This window comes from Phacochoerus africanus, chromosome 14 (genome assembly GCF_016906955.1).
Source record: "Phacochoerus africanus isolate WHEZ1 chromosome 14, ROS_Pafr_v1, whole genome shotgun sequence".
NCBI lineage: Eukaryota > Metazoa > Chordata > Mammalia > Artiodactyla > Suidae > Phacochoerus > Phacochoerus africanus.
Window position 1 is genome coordinate 39,735,187 of NC_062557.1, and position 26,186 is coordinate 39,761,372.

A 26,186-nucleotide genomic window follows, 5' to 3' on the forward strand; every position below is an offset into this window, starting at 1 on the left:
ACCCGCCACCTCATGGTTCCTAGTCGGATTCGTTAACCACTGCGCCACGATGGGAACTCCTAAAAGCCAAATTTGAACTTCACAGAAACAGAATATGCTACACACACTTGCCTGCTTGAAATCCCATGCAGCATTGAAAAACGACCCAGAGAATGACATAGCAGGGTGGGAAACACCTATTTCTGCCCAACTGGGTACAGAATGATAACTACATTCTGATTACAAGTTTTTTTTTTTTTCTTTTTCAGCCACACCTGCAGCATATGAAGTTTCTGGGTTAGGGGTCAAATCCAAGCCGCAGCGGCAACTGCAGTTTAACCTGTTGCGCCACAGCAGGAACTCCCTGATTATAACTATTAACAGAAAAAAGTGTACAGAAAAAAAGGAGCCTCTGGTAGGTAATACAACATATGAAAATGCCAACAGTGGTCAGGGGAGATAATGTTACTGCAAGTGGCTATTTCTCCCCCCTCTACTGACTAACTTTTTGTTTTGCAACATGGTTATGTTACTTTGATCATTTCTTTAAAAATTAACTATTTTATTGGCTGGAAATAGATGCATATACATTTGTAGGCAAACTACATACGAAGTATACAATTGTATGCAAGGAATCACTGGGGAGGGCCCCAGGGCAATTTGCACCATCTAGTTGGCTGACAGAGGGCCCTTCTCTTCTCATTATTCCTACTTAGCACCCATATATCCAAATCCAGATTTCCCAGAAAATAAAATCTGTATACACATTGGCAACATGAACCATAGCTGTCTGATGTCCATGAAATCAACAACGTGAACTGCAAAACGTCCATCACGGCTCCATTTGGCTTCTCAGACTATAATTTATTTTTTTGTCTTTTTGCCTTTTCTAGGGCTGCTCCACAGGATATGGAGGTTCCCAGGCTAGGGGTCGAATCGGAACTGCAGCCGCCGGCCTACGCCACAGCCACAGCCACGCCAGATCCGAGCCACGTCTGCGACCTCCACCACAGCTCACGGCAACGTCAAATCCTTAACCCACTGAGTAAGGCCAGGGATCGAACCTTCAACTTCATGCTTCCTAGTCAGATTGGTCAACCACTGCGCCACAACGAGAACTCCTCAGACTCTAATTTGTTGATTTCTCCGCCCCGCCCCCGGAGAACATCAAAACCAAAAAAAAAAAACGCGTGCCACCTAGTGGAGGAAATTGAGAATGCGCTCCTTCAATTAATCTGCATGTGACGCCACATCGTCCCGGATACACGCACAGTGCACAAGCATCCCTAACCTTCCTTCCCACCTCTCTGGAGGGCTGGTAGCATAACCCACCCCCCTCCAGCAGTCCCCTTCCCCACCTTGGGGTGTTCCTCGGGCACATGCTGCTTGGAGAACTTGGCCAGCTGCACCAGCTCGGGGATGACCTCCTTGACGTCATAGCTGTTGGTGCAGTTCACCAGGGTGGTGGCCACCGAGTACAGGATGGTCTTGTCGGGGGTCTGGAGGCAGGAGGTGGGGGATAGAAGGGCACCAGGCAGAGAGGAAACTTGAAAACAAACTGCTGCTTCTAAGAAGCTCCCTCCCAGGCAGGCTGGTGTGGGAGGTGCGTGGCTGACATGGCCCCACCGGGCGGGGGGGGGGGGGGGGGGGGGGGGGGGGGGGGGGGGGAGAAACTGACTGGGCTCGCACAGCTGTCAGGAGAAATTCCGGCCCCCTGGAATGGGGGTCCTCTGAGAGTGCTCTTTGCTTTGGGCCCCTTTGGAAGTCCAGTCCAGGGATTTCCTGTTGTGCCTCAGCGGTAGCATGTATCCTCAGTATCCATGAGGGCACAGGTTTGATCCCTGGCCTTGCTCAGTGGGTTAAGGATCTGGCATTGCTGTGAGCTGTGGCACAGGTCACAGATGAGGCTCAGATCCCATGTTGCTGTGGCTGTGGCATAGGCCCCCAGCTGCAGTTCCAATTCAACCCTCAGCCTGGGAACTTCTGTATGCCACACATGAGGCCCTAAAAGGCAAAAACAAAAAAAACAAAAACAAAAAAAGAAGAAGAAGAAGCCCAGTCCATCCCACTTTTCATCAGATTTGGGTGGGATGTGGGGGGGAGCTGGACATCCGCTGGTGGAAACTCCCTCCCACACCGCTGCTCTTTAGTGGCAGGAAAGGAGTCTGGGAGGGTGGGAGGGACTGGGAAGGGAAGAAGGGCCCAGAAGAGGCTAAGTACCTACTGCTCTCCGAGCCGTCAAGACCTCACTCCCTAGGGGGTCCCCGGAAAAAAAAAAAACAAAAACCATCCTCTTGTTCATCCTCCCACTGCCTGGAGGGCATGAAGCATTATGAGCCCGTTTTACAGTCAGGAAAGATGAGGGCCAGACAGAGGGAAATCAAGGCTCAACCCAGGTTACTTGAAGAGGAGGGGTGGAGTCAGGATGAGGAAACAACTGCCCAGGCTCCGCCAAGGACGCCGGGAGCCTGCATCCAGCCGACGTCCCTGAGGCCAGAGCCCGGGGCCCCACTTGCCTTGGCCAGCTCAAACATGGCCTGCAGGGCAGGGATGTCCTGAACAAAGTCGTCCTTCACGTCAGCATCCAGCGTGAGGTAGGCCAGGCCCTCCACTGCCCACCGCCGGGTCCGGGTGTCTATGGCCGCGTTGCACAGCCACCTGGGGGAGGGGAGGCATGGGGAAAGGTGCCGGGGCTCAGGGCGAGAGGGAGGTGATTCAAGGGGGCGGCTTTTTAGGCTCTGGCATCCACCAGGGCACATCCCGGAGAGGAGATAATGGGCCTGGGGAAATAGGACCCCCTTACTTGCGACACTGCTTGGCCAGCTTCTCGGTCGACCCTTCCGCAAACTGCCGGAGACCGTAGTCCGTGCCGCCCGCAGAGCCAAGTTTACAGAGTCCCTGAGGAGGAGGAGAGAGAGATTTGAAGGATGAGAGGCACCAAGGCTCGGGGACAAGGATTTGCCCAAACAGGTCCCTGTGGCCAGAACACTTTGCCCCTTTTTTTGCCTGCATAAACTTCTCTGCATCCCACAGAACCCAGGTCAGGTGTCACCTCTTCCAAGAGGGCTTCCTGGAGGCTTCCAGGTTAGGGTGGATCCCCGAAAAGAAAGCTGGAGGTTTTTATCCTACCCCTCTCCTCCACCATCCCCCCCCCACCGCACCGCATGTGTTTTTTTGGTCTATCGTTTTGAAAAATCAACACAAGATATCACTAACCATATCTGAAACCACAATGATAAAACCTGTGGTCCAAACAACAGGCAGTGAAATCGTATTTTGTGGGGGGCAGACTCAGATGCGCAGATTTTTCACCCAGGAAAAATTGGACTCTTGCTCGGAAAAAATATCTTCCATAAGAGAAAACTCACAAAGGCAGAAGCTAAAATCAGTTTTCTAAAAATTGATATGAACAGCAAAAAACCAACAGATCGGTGACTCAAATATTTACTGTAACTGTCGACAAGAAAAAGGTCAAGGAGGAGTTCCCATCGTGGTGCAGTGGTTAACGAATCTGACTAGGAACCATGAGGTTGCGGGTTTGATCCCTGCCCTTGCTCAGTGGGTTAACGATCCGGTGTTGCCGTGAGCTGTGGTGTAGGTTGCAGACGCGGCTCAGATCCCACGTTGCTGTGGCTCTGGTGTAGGCTGGCGGCCACAGCTTCGATTAGACCCCTAGCCTGGGAACCTCCATATGCTGCGGGAGCGGCCCTAGAAAAGGCAAAAAGACAAAAAAAAAGGTAAAGTTAAAAAAAAAAAAGAAAAAGGTCAAGGAAAGTAATTTCTGTAAAACGGAAATGGAAAAAATGCAGCAGGTTTAACGGTGCTATATGGAAACCGATTAAGGAAACGAAGGGGCTTTTTGGAGTTTGCATTGAAATGATCTACTGGACAAAAGCTGAGTATTTGCATCATTCAAAAGCAGGGAGAGGAGTTCCCATCGTGGCGCACTGGAAATGAATCCAACTAGGAACCATGAGGTTGCGGGTTCGATCCCTGCCCTTGCTCAGTGGGTTAAGAATCCGGTGTTGCCGTGAGCTGTGGTGTAGGTCGCAGATGTGGCTCTGATCTGGTGTGGCTGTGGCTGTGGTGTAGCCTGGCAGCTGTAGCTCCATTAGATCCCCTAGCCTGGGAACTTCCATATGCCGTGGGTGTGGCCCTAAAAAAAAAAAAAAAAAGGCAGGGAGAAAGAAAATTGACAGAACACTGTGAACCAGTAATAATTCAAAAATTGTTATATATAAAGTAAAATAAAAAATAAAAATAAAATAGAAAAAAAAAAGCAAGGAGAAGACCATTACCAGGGCTAAACCGAGGGTCCCTCATTCTGCATCTGTGTTCTCACAGCCTCTTGCTTATCACCCTGCTCTGCAAGGGCCTGTGGGTGCATCTGGCTGCCCCCTGTAGTGTGGTCTCCTCAAGGCCGGGGCCACGTCTCATTCATCTTGGTGTCCCTGGCACCTGCCTGGTGTCTGGTACCCAGCCCACTCACCACCAGGGTGCGGATCTTGATCTTCTCGTTCTTGGTGGTCTTGTAGATCTCTTTGAGCAGGGCCACGCCGTTGGTGATGATGAAGGTGGCACGGCTGAGCTTGGTGGAGGCATGGATGAGGGCCTCCACGGCCACCAGCTGGTCTGTCTCACGCTCCGAGCCACACAGCGCCACCATCATCTCCATCACACCTTTCAGGCCCAGCAGCTGATTGCCCAGGTCAAAGGGGCCCTGCAGGATCCCTGACACGGTCTGGATGGCAATCACATTCTTGTCCATGTCCTGGGGGTCAAACTTGCCCCTAACACAGAGGGCGAGTGTAGTCAAGGGAACTGGCTGAGGGGGGTGGGAGGAATGTGAGATGTGGGAGGAGTGGGGGCAGACAGATTTGGATTTGCATCACAGATCCACCACGCATGTGCTGTGTGACCTTGCATAATTCACTGACCCTCTCTGAGCCTCAGCTTCTTGATCTGGAAACAGGATAATAGTACAACTTCTCAGGTTTATGACAAGCTAGACTACTGAGTCATGGTGGGGGAGAGGGTCCCAGAAATGTCAATTGTTTACCAGTTTGAAGATCACTGGAATCAAGGAAGGGGGAGGCCAACTACCAGGAGTCTCCTGGGAGACTCTACATGGAGGCGAGAGGGAGGAACCATGGCCTCCCCCCAACAGCCAGCAACAACGTGCTAGCCTCATGCATGCACCATCCTGGAAGGCTGGACCGCCCTGGTACCTTCAGATGATGGCAGCCCAGCACCATGTGACTGTGATTTGTAAGCACCAAAGCCGGGACCACCCAGCCGAGCCTCTGCCACCTTGCTGTCCTACTGTGAAATAATACATGCTGTGTCTTCTTTTAAGCAGCTCAATTTTGGAGTGAGTTTTCATTGTTACACAGCTACTGATGACTGTTAGAGAGCCCACCCCTTCCGGAAACTCACGTGATGTACTCCTCGCAGATCTTACGGAAGTGATCGCGCTCCGGGTCACAGCGCAGGTCGTCGTAGAGCTTGTTGATGAGGATCGAGGCCAGCATGCGGGTGTGGTCGGTCAAGGGCAGGCAGGACGGCAGGTCTGGAACCTGCCCCACCACCTTCAAGATCTTCCTCAGGCCTGCGGCACAGACGGCCTCAAGTGTAAGATCCCTGCTGGGCTCTGTTTGCAGACACCTGCTCCTCGCTCTGTCGCTCAGTCCTGTCTTATCACGAGCTCTCTCCAGCCCGCCTTTAGGGAGCCGGTGGTTTATCCAGAGCGAACGGCACTGGGATGGGGCCGAGGGAGCCAGGTGCTACACCTGACTCTGTTCCTACCCGAGCCCCCTACCTCCTGCTAGGGGGCCTCTGATTTCACATTTACCAAGTCAAGACGAGTTGATCCCAGAGGACCCTACAAATGCTAACACTCTGTGAGTTGATGCATAATCTTCCTCAAATACTATTTTATATTCTCTTTTCCCCAGGCCTCTGTTTCTTTGTCTCTTTTTTTTGGTTGTTGTCTTTTCGCCTTTTTGCCTTTTCCAGAGCCGCTACCTCTGCATATGGAGGTTTCCAGGCTAGGGGTTTAATCAGAGCTGCAGCCGCCGGCCTATGCCACAGCTACAGCAAGGTGGGATCCGAGCTGCATCTGTGACCTACACCACAGCTCACGGCAATGCTGGATCCTTAACCCACTGAGCAAGGCCAGGGATCGAACCCTCAACCTCATGGTTCCTAGTTGGATTCGTTAACGACTGTGCCATGATGGGAACTCCTCTTCGTCTTTTTTTAATGGAATGGGAAAATACTACCTACCTTACAGAATTTGAAGACTCAACAAGATAACATATGGAAACTGCCCAGTGCCAATTCAGACACATCATGACACGCATTTATTTAGTAAATATGATATTTACTCCTTATGGTCATTATCCATTCTCTTCTCTTCTGTTGAAAAATATCTTCCATGGCTTCTTGTTACCCACCAGGCTAATTCAACCATTAAGTATTTGTTGAATGAATGCGTGAATGAGTAGACAAGCATCTTTTAGGTACTGGCTACCAAAAAAAAAAAAAAAAAAAAAAAAGGACAGCCCTGACCTCAAAAAGCTCAGAATATAATAGAGAAAAGAGTGACGTATAACGATCACAACAAAGTGTAACAAGAACAGAATAGAAACGCCGCTGATGGTATAATTCACTCGAAAAAAGCAATTTCAAGTAGTTCCCATGTGCCAAGAACTTTCTAGACATTATCTTATTTAATCCTAACATTCACCCTACTAGTTAGTAGCAATCATGATTGCCATCTTTCAGAGCAGAAAACCAAGACATGGAGAACTCAAGTAAGTTGCCCAAGATGACACAGCAAGCGAGAGAGCCAGGACCCTCTCCCAGCAACGTCCCATTTCAAAGCCCATTTCAATGTGAGCTGTTAGACTCCTTTGCCTCAGGGACAACAGCTTGATTTTTGGAGAGGTGGCTTGGAATTGGTCAGGCCTTGGGTTGGGTGGGGCAGGTAAGTGAAACAAGGCACATTCAAAGTAAACACTGGGATGGAGTTCCCATCGTGGCGCAGCAGGAACGAATCCAACTAGGAACCATGAGGTTGCCAGTTCGATCCCTAGCCTCACTCAGTGGGTTAAAGATCTAGTGTTGCCATGAGCTGTGGTGTAGGTTGCAGACGTGACTCCGTGTTGCTGTGGCTGTGGTGTAGGCCAGCAGCTACAGCTCCAATTTGACCCCTAGCCTGGGAACCTACATATGCCATGGGTGCAGCCCTAAAAAGCAAAAAAAAAAGAAAGAAAAGTCAACACTGGGAGTTATGAAACTCTGGATGTAGCAGGGAATTAAAAGGGCCTGGGGAGTTCCCGTTGTGGCGCAGTGGTTAACGAATCCGACTAGGAACCATGAGGTTGCAGGTTCGGTCCCTGCCCTTGCTCAGTGGGTTAACGATCCGGCGTTGCCGTGAGCTGTGGTGTAGGTTGCAGACGTGACTCCGCGTTGCTGTGGCTCTGGCATAGGCCGGTGGCTACAGCTCCGATTTGACCCCTAGCCTGGGAACCTCCATATGCCGTGGGAGCAGCCCAAAGAAATAGCAAAAAGACAATAAATAAATAAATAAATAAATAAATAAATAAATAAATAAATAAATAAAAAATAAATAAAAGGGCCTGGAAATAATTTTGTGCTCTGTGTATTTTACCACATGCACAGAAGCACTGGCAGGACTGGAGAGTCATTGCAAGGGGCCTGATAAACCAACCCAAACCCCCCATCCTGGCTCTCAAAGGCCTCCCTCAAATGCACCTGCTCCACCTCCTGCCATGCCCCCAGCCTCACCTCCATCCTTGGCTTCCACTCTGCCCTCGCCTTGAGCATCTCATGGCACTTCTGCCAGGACACTCTAGACGTCCTCCTTGTCCATCTCTTGCTCCTTCCAGAAGCCCAAAACTCACATCAGGCTTGACATCCCAGTGGCTCCCTTACCCAAGTCTCCCAGTCCTGTTTGCACAACCTACAGACTCCCCACTGCAGCTTTTCACAGATACCTCGATTTTTAAGTCTGTATCATTTCTACCTAAGTGCTATTCATTTGGGTGTTTAGAATGACAGATATGGCTCCCCACCCACCCTAGCCCGTAAGCCATGTGGTTGGGCCTAGGTCCTGGTGCAGACAAGAGTCTCTTGTCAATGTCCAGCCTTTGTAATCCACGCAGAGAAGACCAGAAGTGGGGCCGGGAGAGTAATTCCCGGGGCTTGAGCACTAGAGTAATTTTGTTCAAAGCTAAGCACTTGCACCTGAACTTTGCTGGGATCTGAGAAAACCAAACAAGGGAAGTGTGACATCCAAAAAGAATAAATGTCAAGCTGATAAAGGCTGACTCGAACCTTTTAGAAGAAGATATGGTCAGAGTTCCCATCATGGTGCAGCGGTTAACAAATCTGACTAGGAACCATGAAGTTGAGGGTTCAATCCCTGGCCTCACTCAGTGGGTTAAGGATCCGGCGTTGCCGTGAGCTGTGGTGTAGGTCGCAGACGAGGCTCGGATCCTGCGTTGCTGTGGCTGTGGCGTAGGCCGGCGGCTACAGCTCTGATTCGACCCCCAGCCTGGAAACCTCCATATGCCGAGGGAGCAGCCCAAGAAATGGCAAAAAGACAAAAAAAAAAGAAGAAGAAGACGAAAATATGGTCTACATGTCATTATACCTGCGGAAGGATTTATCACAGCAGATTTTAAAGCCACAGGTGTGATTCCCAAACAACTGAAGAAGGTGATTTAGGAGAGGGGTGATGCCCTAGAGCTGACAAATTTAGGGACTCTCTCCTAGAACAGTGTCACTGGGCTTCGCAGCGAGTGCACGGATGCCATTTCTCCCTTCTGGAAGGCCTGTGAAAAATGTTATCAATCGAGAGACCTCAGGAATGTTACCCCCATGGAATGTGGAATCTGGTTTGGTTTTTTTGGCACTTGCCTCAATTGTCAGGAAACTCCGCCCAGACAGGTTTGGCGGTGTCCTGGGTGTGTTCAGGCCCTGAGATCAGAGCTTTGGCTACACCGGCACCAGCCCCCTGGTGGATTCAAACATGCTAATGCCTTTTCCTGGCGTTTCAGTTGGAGATGAGGACCTCTCCCAGACAGGAGCCCCAGCCCTCCCTCTTCCTGCTGGGTGTGGGGTACCCGGTGCCCGCTGGAGAGGCTGGAGTGAGCCCCGGCCCCGGCCCCTCCTCACCGTTATCCACCACGTAGATGGTGCGGGAGTTGTCGTGAATGGCGAGGTCCTTCCGGGGGACGTTCTTATTGAGCAGGTTCAGGGCCTGATCCCTGCCCTGGCCAGACACCTTCTTACTGACCAGCATGTCGAGCAGGTGGTTGGTGATCTGCCTCAGGTCCTTCTTGGTGTCTGGGGAAGGAGAGGACAGGGGTCAACAGAGAGGACCAGGGCGTCTCAGGGATATAGGACCAGGGATGGTAGAAGCTTCTGGAAGGACTCGGGAAATTTCAAATACACTGCTTCCTAGATACTGGATTTTCCTAGGAGTGTATAGTATGGCCCATCTCACTCCACAAAAGGGAAGGAGGCATTTCCGTTGTGGCTCAGTGGCTTAAAAACCTGACTTATATCCATGAGGATTCAGGTTTGATCCCTGGCCTCGATCAGTGGGTTAAAGGCTCTGGCATGGCCGTGAGCTGTGGAGGAGGTCGCAAACATGGCTCGGGGTTGGGGTGGTTGTGGTGCAGGCCAACGGCTGCAACTCCAATTTGACCCCAAACCTGGGAACTTCCATAGGCTGCAGGTCCAGCCCTAAAAAGAAAAAAAAAAAAAGGGAGGAAATCTCTAGACAATATCCCCAGTGAGTCCTCCAGCCACTCTGAACACTGACTTTTAGGGCAGCCCATTCCATTCTTTTTTTCTTTTTTCTTTTTTTTTTTTTTGTCTTTTTGCCATTTCTTGGGCCGCTCCCGAGGCATATGGAGGTTCCCAGGCTAGGGGTCTAATCGGAGCTGTAGCCACCAGCCTACGCCAGAGCCACAGCAACGCAAGATCTGAGCCGAGTCTGTGACCTACACCACAGCTCACGGCAACGCCGGATCCTTAACCCACTGAGCAAGGCCAGGGATCGAACCCGCAACCTCAACTTTCCTAGTCGGATTCGTTAACCACTGCACCACGGCGGGAACTCCTCTTTTTTTTTAAGTGAAGTATAGTTGCTGTACAATGTCATGTTTGTTCCAGGTGCACAGCACAGTGATTCTCTTACATACACACACACACACACACACACACACAAACACACACATTTATATCTTTTTTCAGCTTCTTTTCCCTTATAGGTTATTATGAAATACTGAGTATAGTTCCCTGTGAAATACAGTAGGTCCTTGTTGGTTATCCTTTTTATTATTATTATTATTATTGATTTTTAGGGTCGCACCCACAGCATATGGAGGTCCCCAGGCTAGAGGTCTAATCAGAGCTACAGTTGCCGGCCTATGTCACAGCCACAGCAACGCCAGATCCTTCACCCACTGAGCAAGGCCAGGGATCAAATCTGCAACCTCATGGTTCCTAGTCAGATTCAGGAACTAGGGAACTCCAGTTATCCATTTTACATATAGCCGTATATATATATGATAATCCCAACCTCCTAATTTATCCCTCCACCCCTCTCCCCTCTGGTAACCATAAATTTGTTCTCTATCTGTGAATCTGTTTCTGTTTTGGAAGTTCTTTTGTATCATATTTTAGATTCCACATATAAGAGATAGCACATGACAGTTATTATTATTTGACTTACTTCACTCAGCATAATAATTTCATGTTGCTGCAAATGGCATTTTTTCATCCTTTTTTATCGTTGAGTAATATTCTGTATATATCACATCTTTTTTTTTTTTTTTTGGCTGCACCCGAGGCATGAGAACATTTTCAGGTCAGGGATTGAACCTGAGCCACAGCAGTGACAACACTGCATCCTCAAACCCCTAGGCCATCAGGGAACTCCTATATCACATTTTTTGATCCATTCACCTGTTGCTGGAGCATGTGATAGCTCAATTTTTAATTATTTAAGGAACCTCCATACTGTTTTCCATGGTGGACAATACCAATTTACATGCCCACCAACAGTACAGGAGGGCTCCTTTTTCTCCACATCTTCTCTAGTATTTATTATTATTTAATTTTATGGCCACACACACAGCATATGGAAGTTCCCAGGCCAGGGATCGCATCGAAGCTGCAGCTGCAACTTAAGCTGCAGCTCCGGCAGTGATAGATGCTTTAATCCACTGCACCAGGCCAGAGATCAAACCCGTACCTCTGCAGCAACCCAAGCCACTGCAGTGAGGTTTTTTTTTTTTTTTTTTTGTCTTTTGCATTTTCTTGAGCCTCTCCTGTGGCATATGGAGGTTCCCAGGCTAGGGGTCTAATCAGAGCTGTAGCCACCGGCCTACACCAGAGCCACAACAACATGGGACCTGAGCCGCGTCTGCCACCCACACCACAGCTCACGGCAACGCCAGATCCTTAACCCTGCAGTCAGATTCTTAACCCACTGCAGGGACTGGCAGGGACTGGCAGGAACTCCCAGTATTTGTTATTTGCAGACTTTTTGACGATGGCCATTCTGACCAGAGTGAAGCGATACTTCACTGTAGCTTTGATTTGAGCCCATTCCATTCTAGAATAGCTCTGATGCTTAGAAAGTTCTTCACTCCCAGGCTGCCCACTGGGGATTTTTTTTTTCTTCATCTTTTTAGGGCCTCACTCGTGGCATAGGGAGGTTCCCAGGCTACGGGACGAATCAGAGCTGCAGCTGCCGTCCTACACCACAGCCACAGCAACACCAAATCCGAGCGGCATCTGGGCCCTACACCACAGATGGCAACACTGGATCTTTAACCCACTGACCGAGGCCAGGAATCATGGATATTAGTCGAGTTCCTAACCTGCTGAGCCACAACAGGAATTCCAAGATCACGTTTTCTTTTTCTTTTTTTTTTTTTTGTCTTTTTGCTATTTCTTTGGGCCGCTCCCGCGGCATATGGAGGTTCCCAGGCTAGGGGTCGAATTGGAGCTGTAGCCACTGGCCTACGCCAGAGCCACAGCAACGCAGGATCCAAGCCGCGTCTGCAACCTACACCACAGCTCACAGCAACGCCGGATCGTTAACCCACTGAGCAAGGGCAGGGACCGAACCCGCAACCTCATGGTTCCTAGTCGGATTCGTTAACCACTGCGCCACGACGGGAACTCCCCAAGATCACGTTTTCTATGAGTGCACCTGCCTCTGTGACCTTCCCAGGCAAGGCAATAATGTGTAGAACCTGGATGTACAGGGAGAAGCCTGAGTTTGCACGTGCATATATGTAGGGATGAGACAAAGGCTAATAATTATTCAAGTAGAAAGGAATTCTCTTTAGGCCTATTAAATGGTATGCAATACTAATGTAACGTTCAGAAAGGAGAAAAACACAAAACTCCCCATGGCTGAATTCCAACTTTGTTGAATAGATATTTATATGGATGGAGAGCAAAAAGCCTAGAGGGAGATACATGGCACTGATAATGGTGATTATCTATAGGGGTGATTACAGGTTGGGGTTTTTTTTCATTTACTTATTTCTAAATTTTCCTGATATTTCCAATGAGTCTCTGGTACTTTTTCAAATTGTAGTAAAACATACATAAAATAAAATTTGCTCTTGTAACCACTTTAAAGTGTACAGTGTATGGAGTTCTCTTGTGGCACAGCGGGTTAAGGACCCAGCATTGTCCCTGCATCAGCTCGAGTGGCTGCTGTGGCGCGGGGTCCGTCCCTGGCCCGGAAACCTCCACATGCCACAAGTGCAGCCAAAAATAATACTCATAGAATAAAGTGTATAGTTCAGGAGTTCCCATCGTGGCTCAGTGGAAACGGATCTGACTAGCATCCATGAGGACGCAGGTTCAATCCCTGGCCTCACTCAGCGGGTTAAGGATCCAGCAGTGCTATGAACTCTGCAGTAGGTCACAAGCGTGCTTGGATCCTGCGCTGCTGTGGCCGTGGTGTAGGCCAGCAGCTACAGCTCTGATTCAACCCCTATCCTGGGAACTTCCGTATGCCGTGGGTGTGGCCCTAAAAAGACAAAAAATGAATACAAAATAAAAATAAAGTGCACGGTTCGGTGGCATGAAGTAGCTTCACATCGCCGTGCCACCATCACCACCATCCACTCACAGAACTTTTCTCCTCTTGCAAAACCGAAGAGTCAACAGCTTCTCATTTGCTCCTCCCCCTGCTCCTGGCAACTGTCATTCTTCTTTCCGTTTCTATGAGTTTGACTGTTTTAGAAACCGCGTGTTCATGGAATCACAGTATTTCTTTTTGTGACTGGCTTATTTCACTTGACATCATGTCCTCGAGGTTCATCCACGTCATGGGCATGGGTCAGAGTCTCCTTCCTTTTTAAGACTGAATGATATTCCACTGTAGGGACAGACACCACAACTTGTTTATCCGCTCAGCCATCAGTGGACACTTGGGCTGCTGCTACCTTTCGCTGTTGTAAATAATGCTGCCGTGCCTGTTACTTTTATACTCAGAAAATAGCTGTAAAAATAAAACTGGACCAGGGTTCCCATTGTGGCTCAGTGGGTTACAAACCCGGCTAGTCTCCATGAGGATGCAGGTTCGATCCCTGTGGCCTCCATCAGTGGGTTAAAGATCTGGCATTGCTGCGAGCTGTGGTGTAGATCACAGTCACGGCTCAGATCCTGTGTTGCTGTGGCTGTGGTGTAAGCTGGCAGCTGCATCTCCAGTTGACCCCCTAGCCTGGGAACTTCCATATGCCGTGGGTATGGCCATCAGAATAGAATAGAATGGAATGGAATGGAATGGAAGGGAATGGAATGGAATAGAGTAGGATAGAATAGAATGGAATAGAGTAGGATAGAGAAAATAAATAAAATAAAATAAAACCGGGCCACCTCCGGCAACACCCAGTCTAAGGTGGTAACTGACACTTCCCGGCCTCCACCCTCTGGAACCAAAACAGAAGCCTGTCTCCTACCCAGAACCAGGGCCTCCTCCTTCCCTCGGTGCTCCCGCTTGTCCTCCCCGGACAGAGCGTCAATGATGGCCTGGAGCAGGTTGCAGACGGCCAGCGACATCTCCTCGTTCTCCACGGCCATGAGGCTGCAGATTCGGTCTATCCGGACTGCGTGGAGAATCGCTGTGGCCTAGATGCCCCCGGCAAGAAGCACAGTCAGCTGCCTGCCCTTCCCTTCCAGCTGCCATGCAGGCGAGGGAACGGCGACAGCCGGCCGGTGCAGTTGGGACTTAACGCCCAGGCCTCGTGGGGCCGGTGGCCTGGGAAGGCCCCTGACACAGCCATGCCCCTTCCCAGAGGTGGAGCTGCGCTGTTCAACTCCCAGCCATTGTCACAGGGGAGGCACAGAACACGTGCAATGCGGGGAATCCACACAGAGATGCTGCCGCAATGCACACTGGATTTTGAAGACTTAGGAATGAAAGGTATAAAAGAGCATAGCCTTTGCATTCAACTCTTCCTCATAAACCACTTTCAGTCAAATTCTCAGACCCATTCCCAGCTCCAAGGTAAAACAAAAGGGTGGATCTCTGCTGAATCTGGGACTAGACCACCCAAGTCATGGGCAGGAGATACTTTATCAAGGTCTATTCATGCCAGCCCCACCCCGCCCACATGTCAAGGCCAGGTCCTCAGACTGGCAGCCAGGACCCCACCCCCTGCCCTCACCCTAGCTCGGTGGCCACTGCACATGCCCGACAGGGTCCGCACGGCCGCCAGCATCAGCTCAGGCCTCTTAGTGTCCACAAGCTGCAGCAGGAGGGCCACACCATTGTTCTGGAAGATTCTCTCGGCCCCTGCTTCCTCACGGCCTAGGACAATGAGGTTGTTGGCGGCCTGAGGGAGGGAGGAAACAAGGAAGGTCATGAGGGACGTTTGGCTCTGGAGGCCTTGGCCTTGAGCCAAGGGCAGGGGCTGGTGCAAGGACTAGGTCTTCCAAACAGCTCTCTATTTTTTTACCCCATGATCTGATCCCTGGGGACATAGTCCAAGAACATAATTCAAAGCAAGAAACAGAATAACTTGCAACAAAGGCCAACTGGGTGAAATATATGGTAGTCATTAAAGTCATAAATGAAAAGACTCAGGAGCAACTTGGAAAAAACCTTGGTAAGCAGAAACAGATGGCAAGTTCACTCTGATTGTATGTAGGCTAAAATAAAACTGTGTATATATACGCCTGTGGATAAGGTCTTTTAAAAGGGAGAGGAGTTCCCATCGTTGCTCAGTGGTAATGAACCCGACTAGTTTCCATAAGGACCCAGGTTCGATCCCTGGCCTTGCTCACAGGGCTAAGGATCTGCCATTGCCGTGAGCTGTGGTGTAGGTGGCAGAAGCAGCTCAGATCCCACGTTGCTGTGGCTGTGGCGCAGGCCGGCCACTGTACCTCCAATTCGACCCCTAGCCTGGGAACTTCCATATGCCATAGGCGAGGCCCTAAAAAGACAAAGGGGGGCGGATTTTAAATTTAAATTAATTAAACAAGGAGGGCATTAGTCTGAGGTGGTTTCAATGCCTAAGTGTCTATATAGGCAAACCCAAACCTAACCCTGCGTTGCCTCAAGGTTAAGAAGTTGAAACGTAAGGACAAACAATCACAAACAGCTAATGAGCCTTTCCCAAATAATGCAACTGCTTAAGCTCTAGCCGATCAAATAACTCCCTTGCTTTGCTTCCATTTCTTTTTTTCCCTTTTTTTCCACCAGATACAAGCCATATCTGCAAACTACACTGCAGCTTGCAGCAGTGCTGGATGCTTAACCCACTGAGTGAGGCCAAGGATCGAACCTACATCCTCACAGACACTATGCCAAATCCTTAACTCGCTGAGCCACAACAGGAACTCCTGCTTCCACCTCTGCCCTGGGTTTGAGTGCTGATTCTGCCACATGCTAGCTGTGTGGCCTTGGGCAAGTCACAGCACCTCTCTGGGCCCCAGATTCCTGTCTGTAAAAAGAGACAGTTGAGTTGGGTTTTCGAGAGTCTCCCCACCCTAAAGCCTTCCACCTTGGGGATATATATATACATATACAGTCATGCACAGGGGAGTGGTTCCAGGATCCCCTAGGATAACAAAATCTGCAAATGCTTAAGTCCCTTCTATAAAATGGTGTAGTACAGCTGGCCCTCTGTAACTGTAGCCAACCAACCATGGATGGGAATCTCTTAAAAGGGCTGGGATCCAGTGGCGCAGGGAAAACGAATCTGACTAGGAACCATGAGGTCGTGAGTTCGATCCCCGGCCTCGTTCAGTGGGTTAAGGATCCAGCGTTGCCCTGAGCTCTGGTGTGGGTCACAGATGCGTCTTGGATCTGGCGTTGCTGTGGCTCTGGCATAAGCTGGCAGCTATAGCTTTGATTAGACCCCTAGCTTGGGAACCTCCATATGCCATGGGTTTGGCCCTAAAAAGCAGAACCTGAGATCCTAGGGCTGCGGGTGAAGAAATTATGAGGCAGGAAAAGAGGTGGTGGGCAAATAGATGGGGAGAAAGATGCTGGGTGGAGGCTGATTAGAGAATTTCAGGTAAGCATCAGCAGAACCATCTTCGCTCTGTCAGTCAAGGGCTTTGTATTTTTCAAAGAGCATTTATCTATAACAACTCATTAAGTCCACATAAGAGTTTGTTATTAAAGATATTTGCATATTAGGAGAGACTTACAGACCATAAAACATAGTCAACAAAAATTCCCCATTGCCTGTCAAGTTCTTATAAATATTCAGATGTTCATTCTTTTCCTCTAAAGAAGGACTAAAAGGGACATTAAAAAATGCAACAAAAAGGCAACAAATTTGGCTAAGAAGATGATATTATGAATAAATATTTTCATATTTCAGAACGACCCTTTGCAATATTTTGAAGTGGAATAAAACAATTTGCATGTATCATTGTTTCTCAGGGCCAAAACACGGGTGAAGATCTCCCTTTGTGTGCAGAATGTACAGGGGCACCAAAAACCTCTGCAATCAAGATGAATTATATTTAATGCGATATTGTAAAATATCAAAATCAATGCAATGAAAAAAAATCCAGGATCCGACCCCGCTGCATGACTCTCCTCACTGGTCTCATCTTACTCCTGGACCTTCTACAGTTCACGCTCTTTTCTAAAGAGCTTAACGTTTGGCCCATCTTTGCCCACTTTGTCCCAAGAGCTGCCTCCAGCTCCAGCTCCTGCATAGCCATGGCCCGAGTGCGCCCTCTGCTGGCCTGCTGGTTGCTTAGCACGCACCTTCTCCAGTCGATCAGCGTCACTGTTTGGGTCCAGGAGAATCTCAAACATCTTCTGCACTCTCGAGTCTGTGGAGAACTGCACACGGAGCTGAGGAAAGAAGAGGGAGATTGTGGGGAAGGAGGCAGGGCAGGGGTCCACATTATTTCAGTCGGTTCCACATAAAGTTCATCTCAGTTAATATTTGAGTATCTAGTCTTCCTGCCTCCCTCCATCCTTCATTCATTCATTCAACAAACACTTACTGAGCAAATACTATGGGTCAGAGGCTGGGGATAGAATGGTGAACAAAATCAAGTCCCTGTCCCACACAGCTTACAGTCTAGTTACATTTGCTGTCCCTTTGGGGCTTCGCAAGTCTTGGAATGCAAAGAATCATCACCCCCAATTTTTTTAATATGTTGAATTATTTTTATGTTTTAAGGATTTTTAATTTTTCCACTATAGCTGGTTGACAGTGTTCTGTCCGTTTTCTCCTGCACAGCAAAGTGACCCAGTCACACATACATAGAGACATTCTGTTTCTCACATTCTCCTCCATCAGGCTCCATCATAAGTGACCACACATCATTCCCAGTGCTATGCAGCAGGATCTCATTGCATCACCCCAATTTTGCAGTCTGGTAAACAATTAGCTATTAGACATTTAAATAAGGGCAAAAACAGAGATATGTCTCCAGGATCAGAAATCTGTGGCAGTTTTCAAGCGCCTCTTCAAGAAAATTAAAACCATTCTTTTTGACGGTCACATCCCTCACTCTCCCTACCCCAACCCTGATGCCCTGACGCTTTCATAAAATGCCCTAACCAGTCATCAGCCCCATCCTGCCAGCTCCTCTGTACCTCCCACTGGTTTGTGCCGCTGGTCCACAGGGCCACCCAGTTCCATCCTGGGTTCATTTCCTTTTAGGGGGTGGGGTATGTCTTTCACCGCCCCTTCTCTGATCACCCTTTTTTTTTTTTTCTTTTTTTCAAGTTTAGTTGATTTACAAGGTTGTGATCATTTCTGCTGCACAACAAAGTGACTCAGGGACACACGTTCACACACCCCTTCTCTTTCAGATTCCTTTCCCACATAGAAGATCACAGAAAGCTGGATAGCGTTTTCTGTGCTACACGGCAGGTCCCCGTTGGCCAGTCACTCCATATGCCACAGGGTGCGAATGTCAGTCCCAAACCCCCAGTCTATCTCTCCCCTCCCCCGTCAGTCCCCTTTGGTAGCCATAAGTTTTTCAAAGTCTCCGAGTCTCTTTCTGTCTGATCACCCCTCAGTCTGCAGTTTGTCCGCCCTGAGGGTGCACTCCGGACAGGATGCTGTGTTTCCATCCTAGAGCTGCCGCAGGCACACAGGACCAGGACTAGGGGCAAGGAGCTGTGTGATCAATTACCTTCCTGTTCTTACAGTGGGGGAACCGATTGCCCCAAGAGACCCCTCAGAAAAGTGGGAACTAAGCCAGGACAAGGATGCAGGATTCCTCACCTCTGGTCCAAGTTCTCCAGAGCGTACTCCACTTTTCTTTTTTTTTTTTTCTTTCTCTCTCTCTCTCTTTTTTTTTTTTTTTTGCTATTTTAGGGCCACACCCGTGGCATGTGGAAGTTCCCAGGCTAGGGGTTGATCAGAGCTGCAGCCGCCAACCTACACCACAGCCACAGCAATGCAGGATCTGAGCCACGTCTGCAACCTACACTACAGCTCATGGCAACGCCAGATCCTTAACCCACTGAGTGAGGCCAAGGATTGAACCTGCATCCTCATGGGTCCTAGTTGGGTTCATTAACTGCTTCCCTAACTGCTCCTACCAGGAACCAGGAGAGGTCGCCAAGGCTTATGGAAGGGCTTCAACTCACTTTCTCCTGGATGCTGGTGTTGAGCCTCCTCAGCGTCTCCTGGAAGTTCTGGTTCCGTGGCTCCAGGGTGGCACAGCGCTGCACGTCCTTGAAGGCTTGGTCCAGCTTCCCCAGGTGCTCCAGGGCCTGGCATCGCCGATACAGAGCCTTGATATCCGAGGAGTTGATGTCGATGGCTGGTGCGGGAGACAGGCCAGGCCTCAGGGGGCCGGGCCGCAGACCCCTTTCCTCCCTCCCCCAAGGCAGCCCCCAACTCCAGGGCTTCTGTGTCTCTCCTGAAGAACATGCACCCACGTGGGGTGTCTGGTCCAAGGCTCCCCTTTGTTAGGGAGGCGGTGAGAATCACAGCCTCAAGGGAGAAGGCGAGTTTAAGGATTATCTTGTCCAACCCCAGCTGCTCCTGTCTCTGCTCTATGATCCTTGCCAAGCGCTCATCCAGCTTGCATACCTCCAGCGGTGGGGAGCTCCCTCCTTCAAGGCAGACAGCTCCTTCAGAAAGCCCTTCCCTCTTCCTCCCCAAAATAAATCTCCCCATAACTTTGCCCTGTTATCTGAAGTCCTGCCCTGGAAGCCCTGAGTTGAAATCTGATCCTTCCTCCTTGTGACAGCCTTTAGGTATTTGGACGCAGTTTCCCGGCCCACCTGGGAGTTCCTTCCCTGAGCTAAATATTGCCACCTCCCTAACTGCTCTGCACAGGACGTGCTTCCTGTCCCCTCTCCAGCTGGGTCCCTCCCTTCTGAAATCACTCCAGAGACTACCTCTGTTTCTCCTAAAAAAAAAAAAAAAGTAGTGACCAGATCAAAACCCAACACAGACCCATGCAGAAAAGAATCCCTCAATTCTGCAGTAGTATATTTCCTAAAAATGCAACCAAGGGAAGTCCCCCCCCACGCCCCCCCCAAAATTTTTTTTGGTCTTATATAGGGCCGCACCTGTGGCATTTGGAAGTTCCCAGGATAGGGTTTGAATTGGAGTTGCAGCTGCCAGCCTGCTCCACAGCTGCAGCAATGCCAGACCCGAGCCTAGTCTGCAACCTACACCACACCTCACAGCAACACCGGATCCTTAACCCACTGAGCGAGGGCAGGGATCGAACCCGCAACCTCGTGGATACTAGTCGGATTCTTAACCTGCTTATCATAGTGGGAACTCCAAAGCCTTCCCATTTTGATCATGCTCTTAAGTCTAAGTTCTCATAGAACTTCTGGCAGTCCAAGGCTGCCGTTGATGTAGGTTTATTTCTCCTAGTGTCCATGGAATGGAATAGCGCCTCCCTCTTCCCTTCAGGAAGCCCAGCCTCCCAAAGTAGACCAGGTTGCTGCCCTGGTTCTGGGGAGCCCCCACCCCAGCCCGCCTCCCATGAACATATCCTAATTTACAACAAAGTGGCTGTGTCATGACTGTGACCAAGGGCTTCTGGAAGCATCCTTCTAAGAAAAGAAACTGCCCCAGCATATCTAACATGTAGGGACTTCCCGCTGTGCTGCAGAAGAATCAGTAGGTGGTGTCTCTGCAGCACCAGGACACAAGTTTGGTCCTTGGCCTGGCATAGTGGGTTAAAGGAGCCAGTGTTGCTGCAGCTCAGATCTGATCCCTGGCTGGGAACTCCACATGCCTCAGGGTGGCCAAAAAAATTTGACTTGGGGTGGCTCATCTGGTGCTCGCCTTTCACACAAGGTTGGGGCATCTGAAGCCCCACCTACAACGGGGCAAGGACGGCATTTATACAGTTGTAATTCCTGTGGGTATCAAGAACCTCTTAGGCAAAACAGGATGTGAAGGGGGCGGGGAGGGGGGCAAGGTCAGAGCGAGGGGGGCTCACCTCTGGAGGCGTCTGAAGCTGCCTGAACATAGCTCTCCTGAGAAATGGAGAAAGAAGAAAGCTAGTTAGTGTGAGCCCAGCACAGAGACAGTTAGAGTGGGTCCCCGAGGTGAGGAGAGCGGGCTTGCTGTCGGGTGCTGCTGTCAGAGGCCAGGGTACCACCCCTCACCGGGCATGGAGAACTGGACCGGCTTGGGCATCAGGCAAACTCGGGTTTGACCCCAGCTCTGCTACTAACCACCTGCAATTTGGGTAAGTTATTGAGCCCTCCTCTGGGTCTTGAGTTATTCCTTCCTCTCTCTCTCTTTTTTTTTTTTTTTTTTGCTTTTTAGGGCCGCACCCAAAGCATATGGAGGTTCCCATGCTAGGGGTCGAATCGGAGCTACAGCTGCCGGCCTACGCCACAGCCACAGCAACGCCAGATCCTTAACCCACGGAACGAGGCCAGGGATTGAACTTGCATCTCATGGTTACTAGTCGGATTCGCTTCTGCTGCACCACAACGGGAACTCTTTTCTTTCCTTCCTTCCTTTTTTCCTTCCTTCCTTCCTTCTTTTCCTTCCCCTCTGGTCTGCAAAGTCTACTGAAAAGTCAGCCAATGGTAATGGGAGTACCTTGTACATAACTAGTTGCGTTTATTTTACTGCTTCTTTGAGTCCCTCTTTTTAATTGTTGACACATTAATGTGTCTTGGTGTGGACTTCTTTATCTTGTTTAGGACTGTGTTTCAGAGATTACATTCTCTGATAAATTTTCTGCCCCTTTCTCTTTTCTCGAGTCTTAAGTTTCTTTCTTTTCTTTTTTTTTAATTTTTTAAAAATGTTTACGGCTGCATCCACAGCATATGCAAGTTCCTGGGCCAGGGATTGAATCTGAGCTATGTAGCAAAGCTGGATCCTTTAACCCACTGCACCAGGCTGGGGATCAAACCCAAGCCTCCCAAAGCAACCCTAGCGCTAGGTCGGATTCTTAACCCAGAGCACCACGGCGGGAACTCTGGGTCTTGAGTTTCTCACCTCCGATATAGGCATGACAAAAGCAGTGAGTGGCCTCACAGTCTCTAGTTAAGATGCCACAAAATAATTATACGTTTTTTTAGGGCTATACCGGAGGCATAGGGAGGTTCCCAGGCTGGGGGTTGCATTGGAGCTGTAGGCCCAGGCCAATGCCACAGCCACACGCCACAGCCACAGCAATGCCAGATCCAAGCCACATCCAAAACCTATGCCCTAAGCCTCGGCTTGTGGCAATGCTGGATCATTACCTCACTGAGCTAGGCCAGGGATTGAACCTGCATCTCATGCATCCTAGTCAGGTTCTTAACCTACCAAGCCACAAGGAGAACTCTAAAAAGCCTCTGTCTTGATGCCGGTTCCCATTAGGCTAGTTCCCAGGGGAGTGGGTCAGGTGATGGGAACATAAACAGTGCGAGGCACCCTTCTCCAACCTGAGGGGTCCAGGGGATGGGCGTGCCTGCATCCCAGCCCCAGCCCTCAGCCCCGCGCCCCTCCCCACCCCAGACCGTTTTCAGGCCACAGGCCGCCCGGTTCCGATAGAGCGTGGCCTGCAGGGCCTTATCCTTGGTGAGCTTCAGGGCCTGGCTGTAGCTCTCTGTGGCCGCCTTGTAGTCCTGGAGCTGGAAATGCCGGTTGCCCTCCTCCTTCAGCTGCACGGCTTCCGCCTCGGCCATCTGTCAAGGGAGAGGAGCATGAGGTCTGGAGCTCCAGGGTCGCCACCCACCAGGCTGGAAGAGGAGGTTGCTGCCCCGGAGGGACCCACCCCATCCCCTGCAAACCCATTACCCCGAGGACATCCCAGCATTTGCTCGGAGCGTGGCCGGAGCTGAGAGGGGTCTCGGGGCCCCTGGGGCCTCCCTCTCTCTCCCTCCCAGCTGGACGGGTAAAGCCACCACACCAAGGGCCTGAATTCTCAATTCTCAAGGGTCTTAAAAGGGCTGGATCCCCCTCGCCACTCAGGGGAACACCCCAGGCCAGCTCACTTCTCAGGAGGAGGATGCTGTTGGTCTGTCTTCCCGGGGTGCTTCTCCTCTGAGCGCTCTGTGCACCCCCAGCCGGCCAGCGTCCGCCTGCGCCTCCCAACCCCCACCCAGGAGACTTTATCACCCCCGCCAGTGGCTCCAGACCATATTTGGCCATAGGGGCAGGTGCCCCTGGAGTCTGTCATTGATACTCAGGGCCCTCCCCCGCCCCAGACTGGACAGTCATTACCACGTGGAGGTTCTGAGTGACCTCTGCCCTGGCACCCAGCCCAGGGGCAGTCCCAGCAGCCCAGGCACTCAGACCCCACAGAGTGAGCGAAAGATCCAGAAAGACAGGAACCCCCTGGCACACACCCCCCCTCCTCAGCACAGCCATGGTGCCCCTTCTCCACCTCCCTCCCAGATAAACAACCTCCTCTCCCCTCCCCCCACCACTGCTATTTTGGGAGCAGAGTGACAGCTGAGGGGCTGACAGACCTAGACACAGAGAGCAGCTGCCCAGGTCCCAGACCCACTGGAGACTTCCAGAAATGCCCTTCTGGAAGAAGGAGGGACGGAGAGGGGGAATGTCCCTTCCCTGCTTCCCCTTGTCCACAACCGCCCTGCCCCCGGCCCCCAGCATTCACTTGCTGAAAATGTCCTTGCTTTTCAGAAAGACCCGTGGACTCGTCGCCTCATTTGAGTGGACGTGGGTTGCTTGTTTCATGCTGCATGTCTTCTCCGGCTCCTCCCCATCCATGTGGAGTGGCCTCCCCCTCCCATCAGACTGGGGGCCCCCTGAGAACGGGCTCTGCATATCCCCCACCAGACTGAGATCTTCTCCCACAACCAGAGCTGGGACAGCTGAGACCAGGGACTGTCCCCCTCCAACTGATGGGGACAAACTGAGTCCCCCTCCTCAGAAGGGGGTCTTCCTGGGATAGAAAGCATAGGTAGGATCCCTCACGCTAGACTCTGCTCTTAGCTCTGTGACCTTGAAAACCCAGCTCTGTGACCTTGGACAAGTTCTACTGCTTTGCTGGACACAAGGTCCAGCCCTGATGCACTGGTTGTTGACTGAATAAACAAGTGAATGAATGGAGGGGCGAATTCCTGCCCTCATGACGTCCCAAACCCTGGGCCCTTTTGTCTGCTCTCTGTAGCAGTGATTATTTATGCTTAAGGATCCTGCAGAAAAGAACTTCAGGTCCAAGAGATATTAGATTCAAGTTCTGATTTAGGGAGCGCCTGCCATGTGGCTCAGTGGAAATGAGTCTGACTAGTATCCATGAGGACACAGGTTCCATCCCTGGCCTCACTCAGTGGGTTAAGGATCTGGCATTGCCATGAGCTGTGGTGTAGGTCGAAGACGAGGCTCGGATCTGGCATTGCTGTGGCTGTGGTGCAGGCCAGAGGCTACAGCTCCAATTCAACCCCTAGCCTAGAAACCTCCATATGCTACAGGTGTGGCCCTAAAAAGACAAAAAGAAAGAAATATATATATAATTCAGTAATTCATTCCACAGGCATTTCTTTTTTTTTTTTGTCTTTTTGCTATTTCTTTGGGCCGCTTCCGCGGCATATGGAGGTTCCCAGGCTAGGGGTCGAATCGGAGCTGTAGCTGCCGGCCTACGCCAGAGCCACAGCAACGCAGGATCCGAGCCGTGTCTGCAACCTACACCACAGGTCACGGCAACGCCGGATCGTTAACCCACTGAGCAAGGGCAGGGACCGAACCCGCAACCTCATGGTTCCTAGTCGGATTCCTTAACCACTGCGCCACGACGGGAACTCCTCCACAGGCATTTCTTAAGCATTTGCTACACGCCAGAGACTGCAAGTGACAATGGAAGCAGAGACTACTCCGGAGGGCAAGGAGTAGTATTTGTTGAGGGAATGCATGACAGAATTCCATGGATCTGTGGTTTCTAAACATGCAGAATACCAAGATGGTTTGCAAATGCATCATCAGGAAACATGACATTATTTCAGAGGTTTCGCTGAGTGAAAGATGAGATGATTGTCTGTAGAGCTCCTGCAACAGTATTTGGCCGTGACCTTTGTTAAATGATTCAGTGAATATTTAAGGCCAGACCTGAAGAATGAGGAATGGTGCCTGCATATATTCATCAGCTCTGGCCGCTGTAACAAAAAACCACAGACTGGGTGGCTTCAGCAACGAAAATTTATTGTCTCACAATTCTGGAGGCTAGAAGTCCAGGATCAAGGTGCCATCGTTAGGGTTGGTTTCTGCTGTGTGTTCACAGAGCCTCTTCTCCGCTTCAGAACATAAAGAGGTGGGGGGAGAGCACTCTGATGTCTCCTCCTTTCTTTTTCTTTTCTTTTTTTTTGGTCTTTTTGCCTTTTCTAGGGCCGCTCCTGCAGCATATGGAGGTTCCCAGGCTAGGGGTCCAATCGGAGTTGTAGCCGCCAGCCTACACCTCAGCCACAGCAACGCGGGATCCAAACTGCATCTGCAACCTACACCACAGCTCATGGCAACACCGGATCGTTAACCCACTGAGCAAGGGCAGGGATCGAACCCGCAACCTCTTGGTTCCTAGTTGGATTCGTTAACCACTGCGCCACGACGGGAACTCCTCTCCTCCTTTTCTTTTTTTTTAAATTTTTTTTTATTTTTATTTTTTTTTTGTCTTTTTGCTATTTCTTTGGGCCGCTCCTGCGGCATGTGGAGGTTCCCAGGCTAGGGGTCGAATTGGAGCTGTAGCTGCCAGCCTATGCCAGAGCCACAGCAATGCAAGATCCGAGCCGTGTCTGCAACCTACACCACAGCTCACGGCAACGCCGGATTGTTAACCCACTGAGCAAGGGCAGGGACCGAACCCGCAACCTCATGGTTCCTAGTCAGGTTCGTTAATCACTGCGCCACGACGGGAACGCCTCTCCTCCTTTTCTTATGAGGACATCCATCCTATCAAATTAGGCTGCCATCCTCATGACCTCACTTAACCTTTCTTACTTCCTTATAGGCTCCGTCTCCAGATACAGTCACACTGGTAGGGGTTAGGGCTTCGACATAGGAATTGGGGGTGTGTATGCGAGAATCAGTCCATACCAGTTCCAGAAAACTCCATGTGCAAAAGCACTGACACAGGACGGGCCAGGCCTCTGAAGAACTCAGATCAAGCCAGGAGGGTGTGATCTTAAAGAGAGAGGAGTGGCTGGAGAGATAAAGAAGGCTGAGTGGACCATTATAAGGAGTGCAATTCTTTCCTGCCTGTCGTGGGAGCACTGCAGGGTT

At 50.4% G+C, this 26,186-nt stretch overlaps 1 protein-coding gene across 2 annotated transcripts in view; it reads right to left on the reverse strand.

Moving 5' to 3' along the window:
* Nucleotides 1–23,045, reverse strand: part of UNC45B (unc-45 myosin chaperone B) — a 35,111-nt gene extending 12,066 nt beyond the window's left edge. Inside the window, exons 1-13 of one of the 2 annotated variants that reach the window (XM_047758518.1) lie at nt 22,946–23,045; nt 22,469–22,636; nt 20,947–20,983; nt 19,124–19,299; nt 17,276–17,365; nt 14,715–14,882; nt 14,007–14,175; nt 9,184–9,354; nt 5,416–5,587; nt 4,469–4,769; nt 2,783–2,877; nt 2,496–2,637; nt 1,338–1,478 (exon numbers count right to left, since the gene is read on the reverse strand). In XM_047758518.1, the coding sequence (XP_047614474.1) occupies nt 1,338–1,478; nt 2,496–2,637; nt 2,783–2,877; nt 4,469–4,769; nt 5,416–5,587; nt 9,184–9,354; nt 14,007–14,175; nt 14,715–14,882; nt 17,276–17,365; nt 19,124–19,299; nt 20,947–20,983; nt 22,469–22,636 (1,830 nt within the window). In that variant the 5' untranslated portion in view covers nt 22,946–23,045. Of the gene's footprint in view, nt 1–1,337; nt 1,479–2,495; nt 2,638–2,782; nt 2,878–4,468; nt 4,770–5,415; nt 5,588–9,183; nt 9,355–14,006; nt 14,176–14,714; nt 14,883–17,275; nt 17,366–19,123; nt 19,300–20,946; nt 20,984–22,468; nt 22,641–22,945 lie in introns of those variants that run through there. The other variant, XM_047758519.1, reaches the window with a different exon arrangement.
* Nucleotides 23,046–26,186: the final 3,141 nt, after the last annotated feature.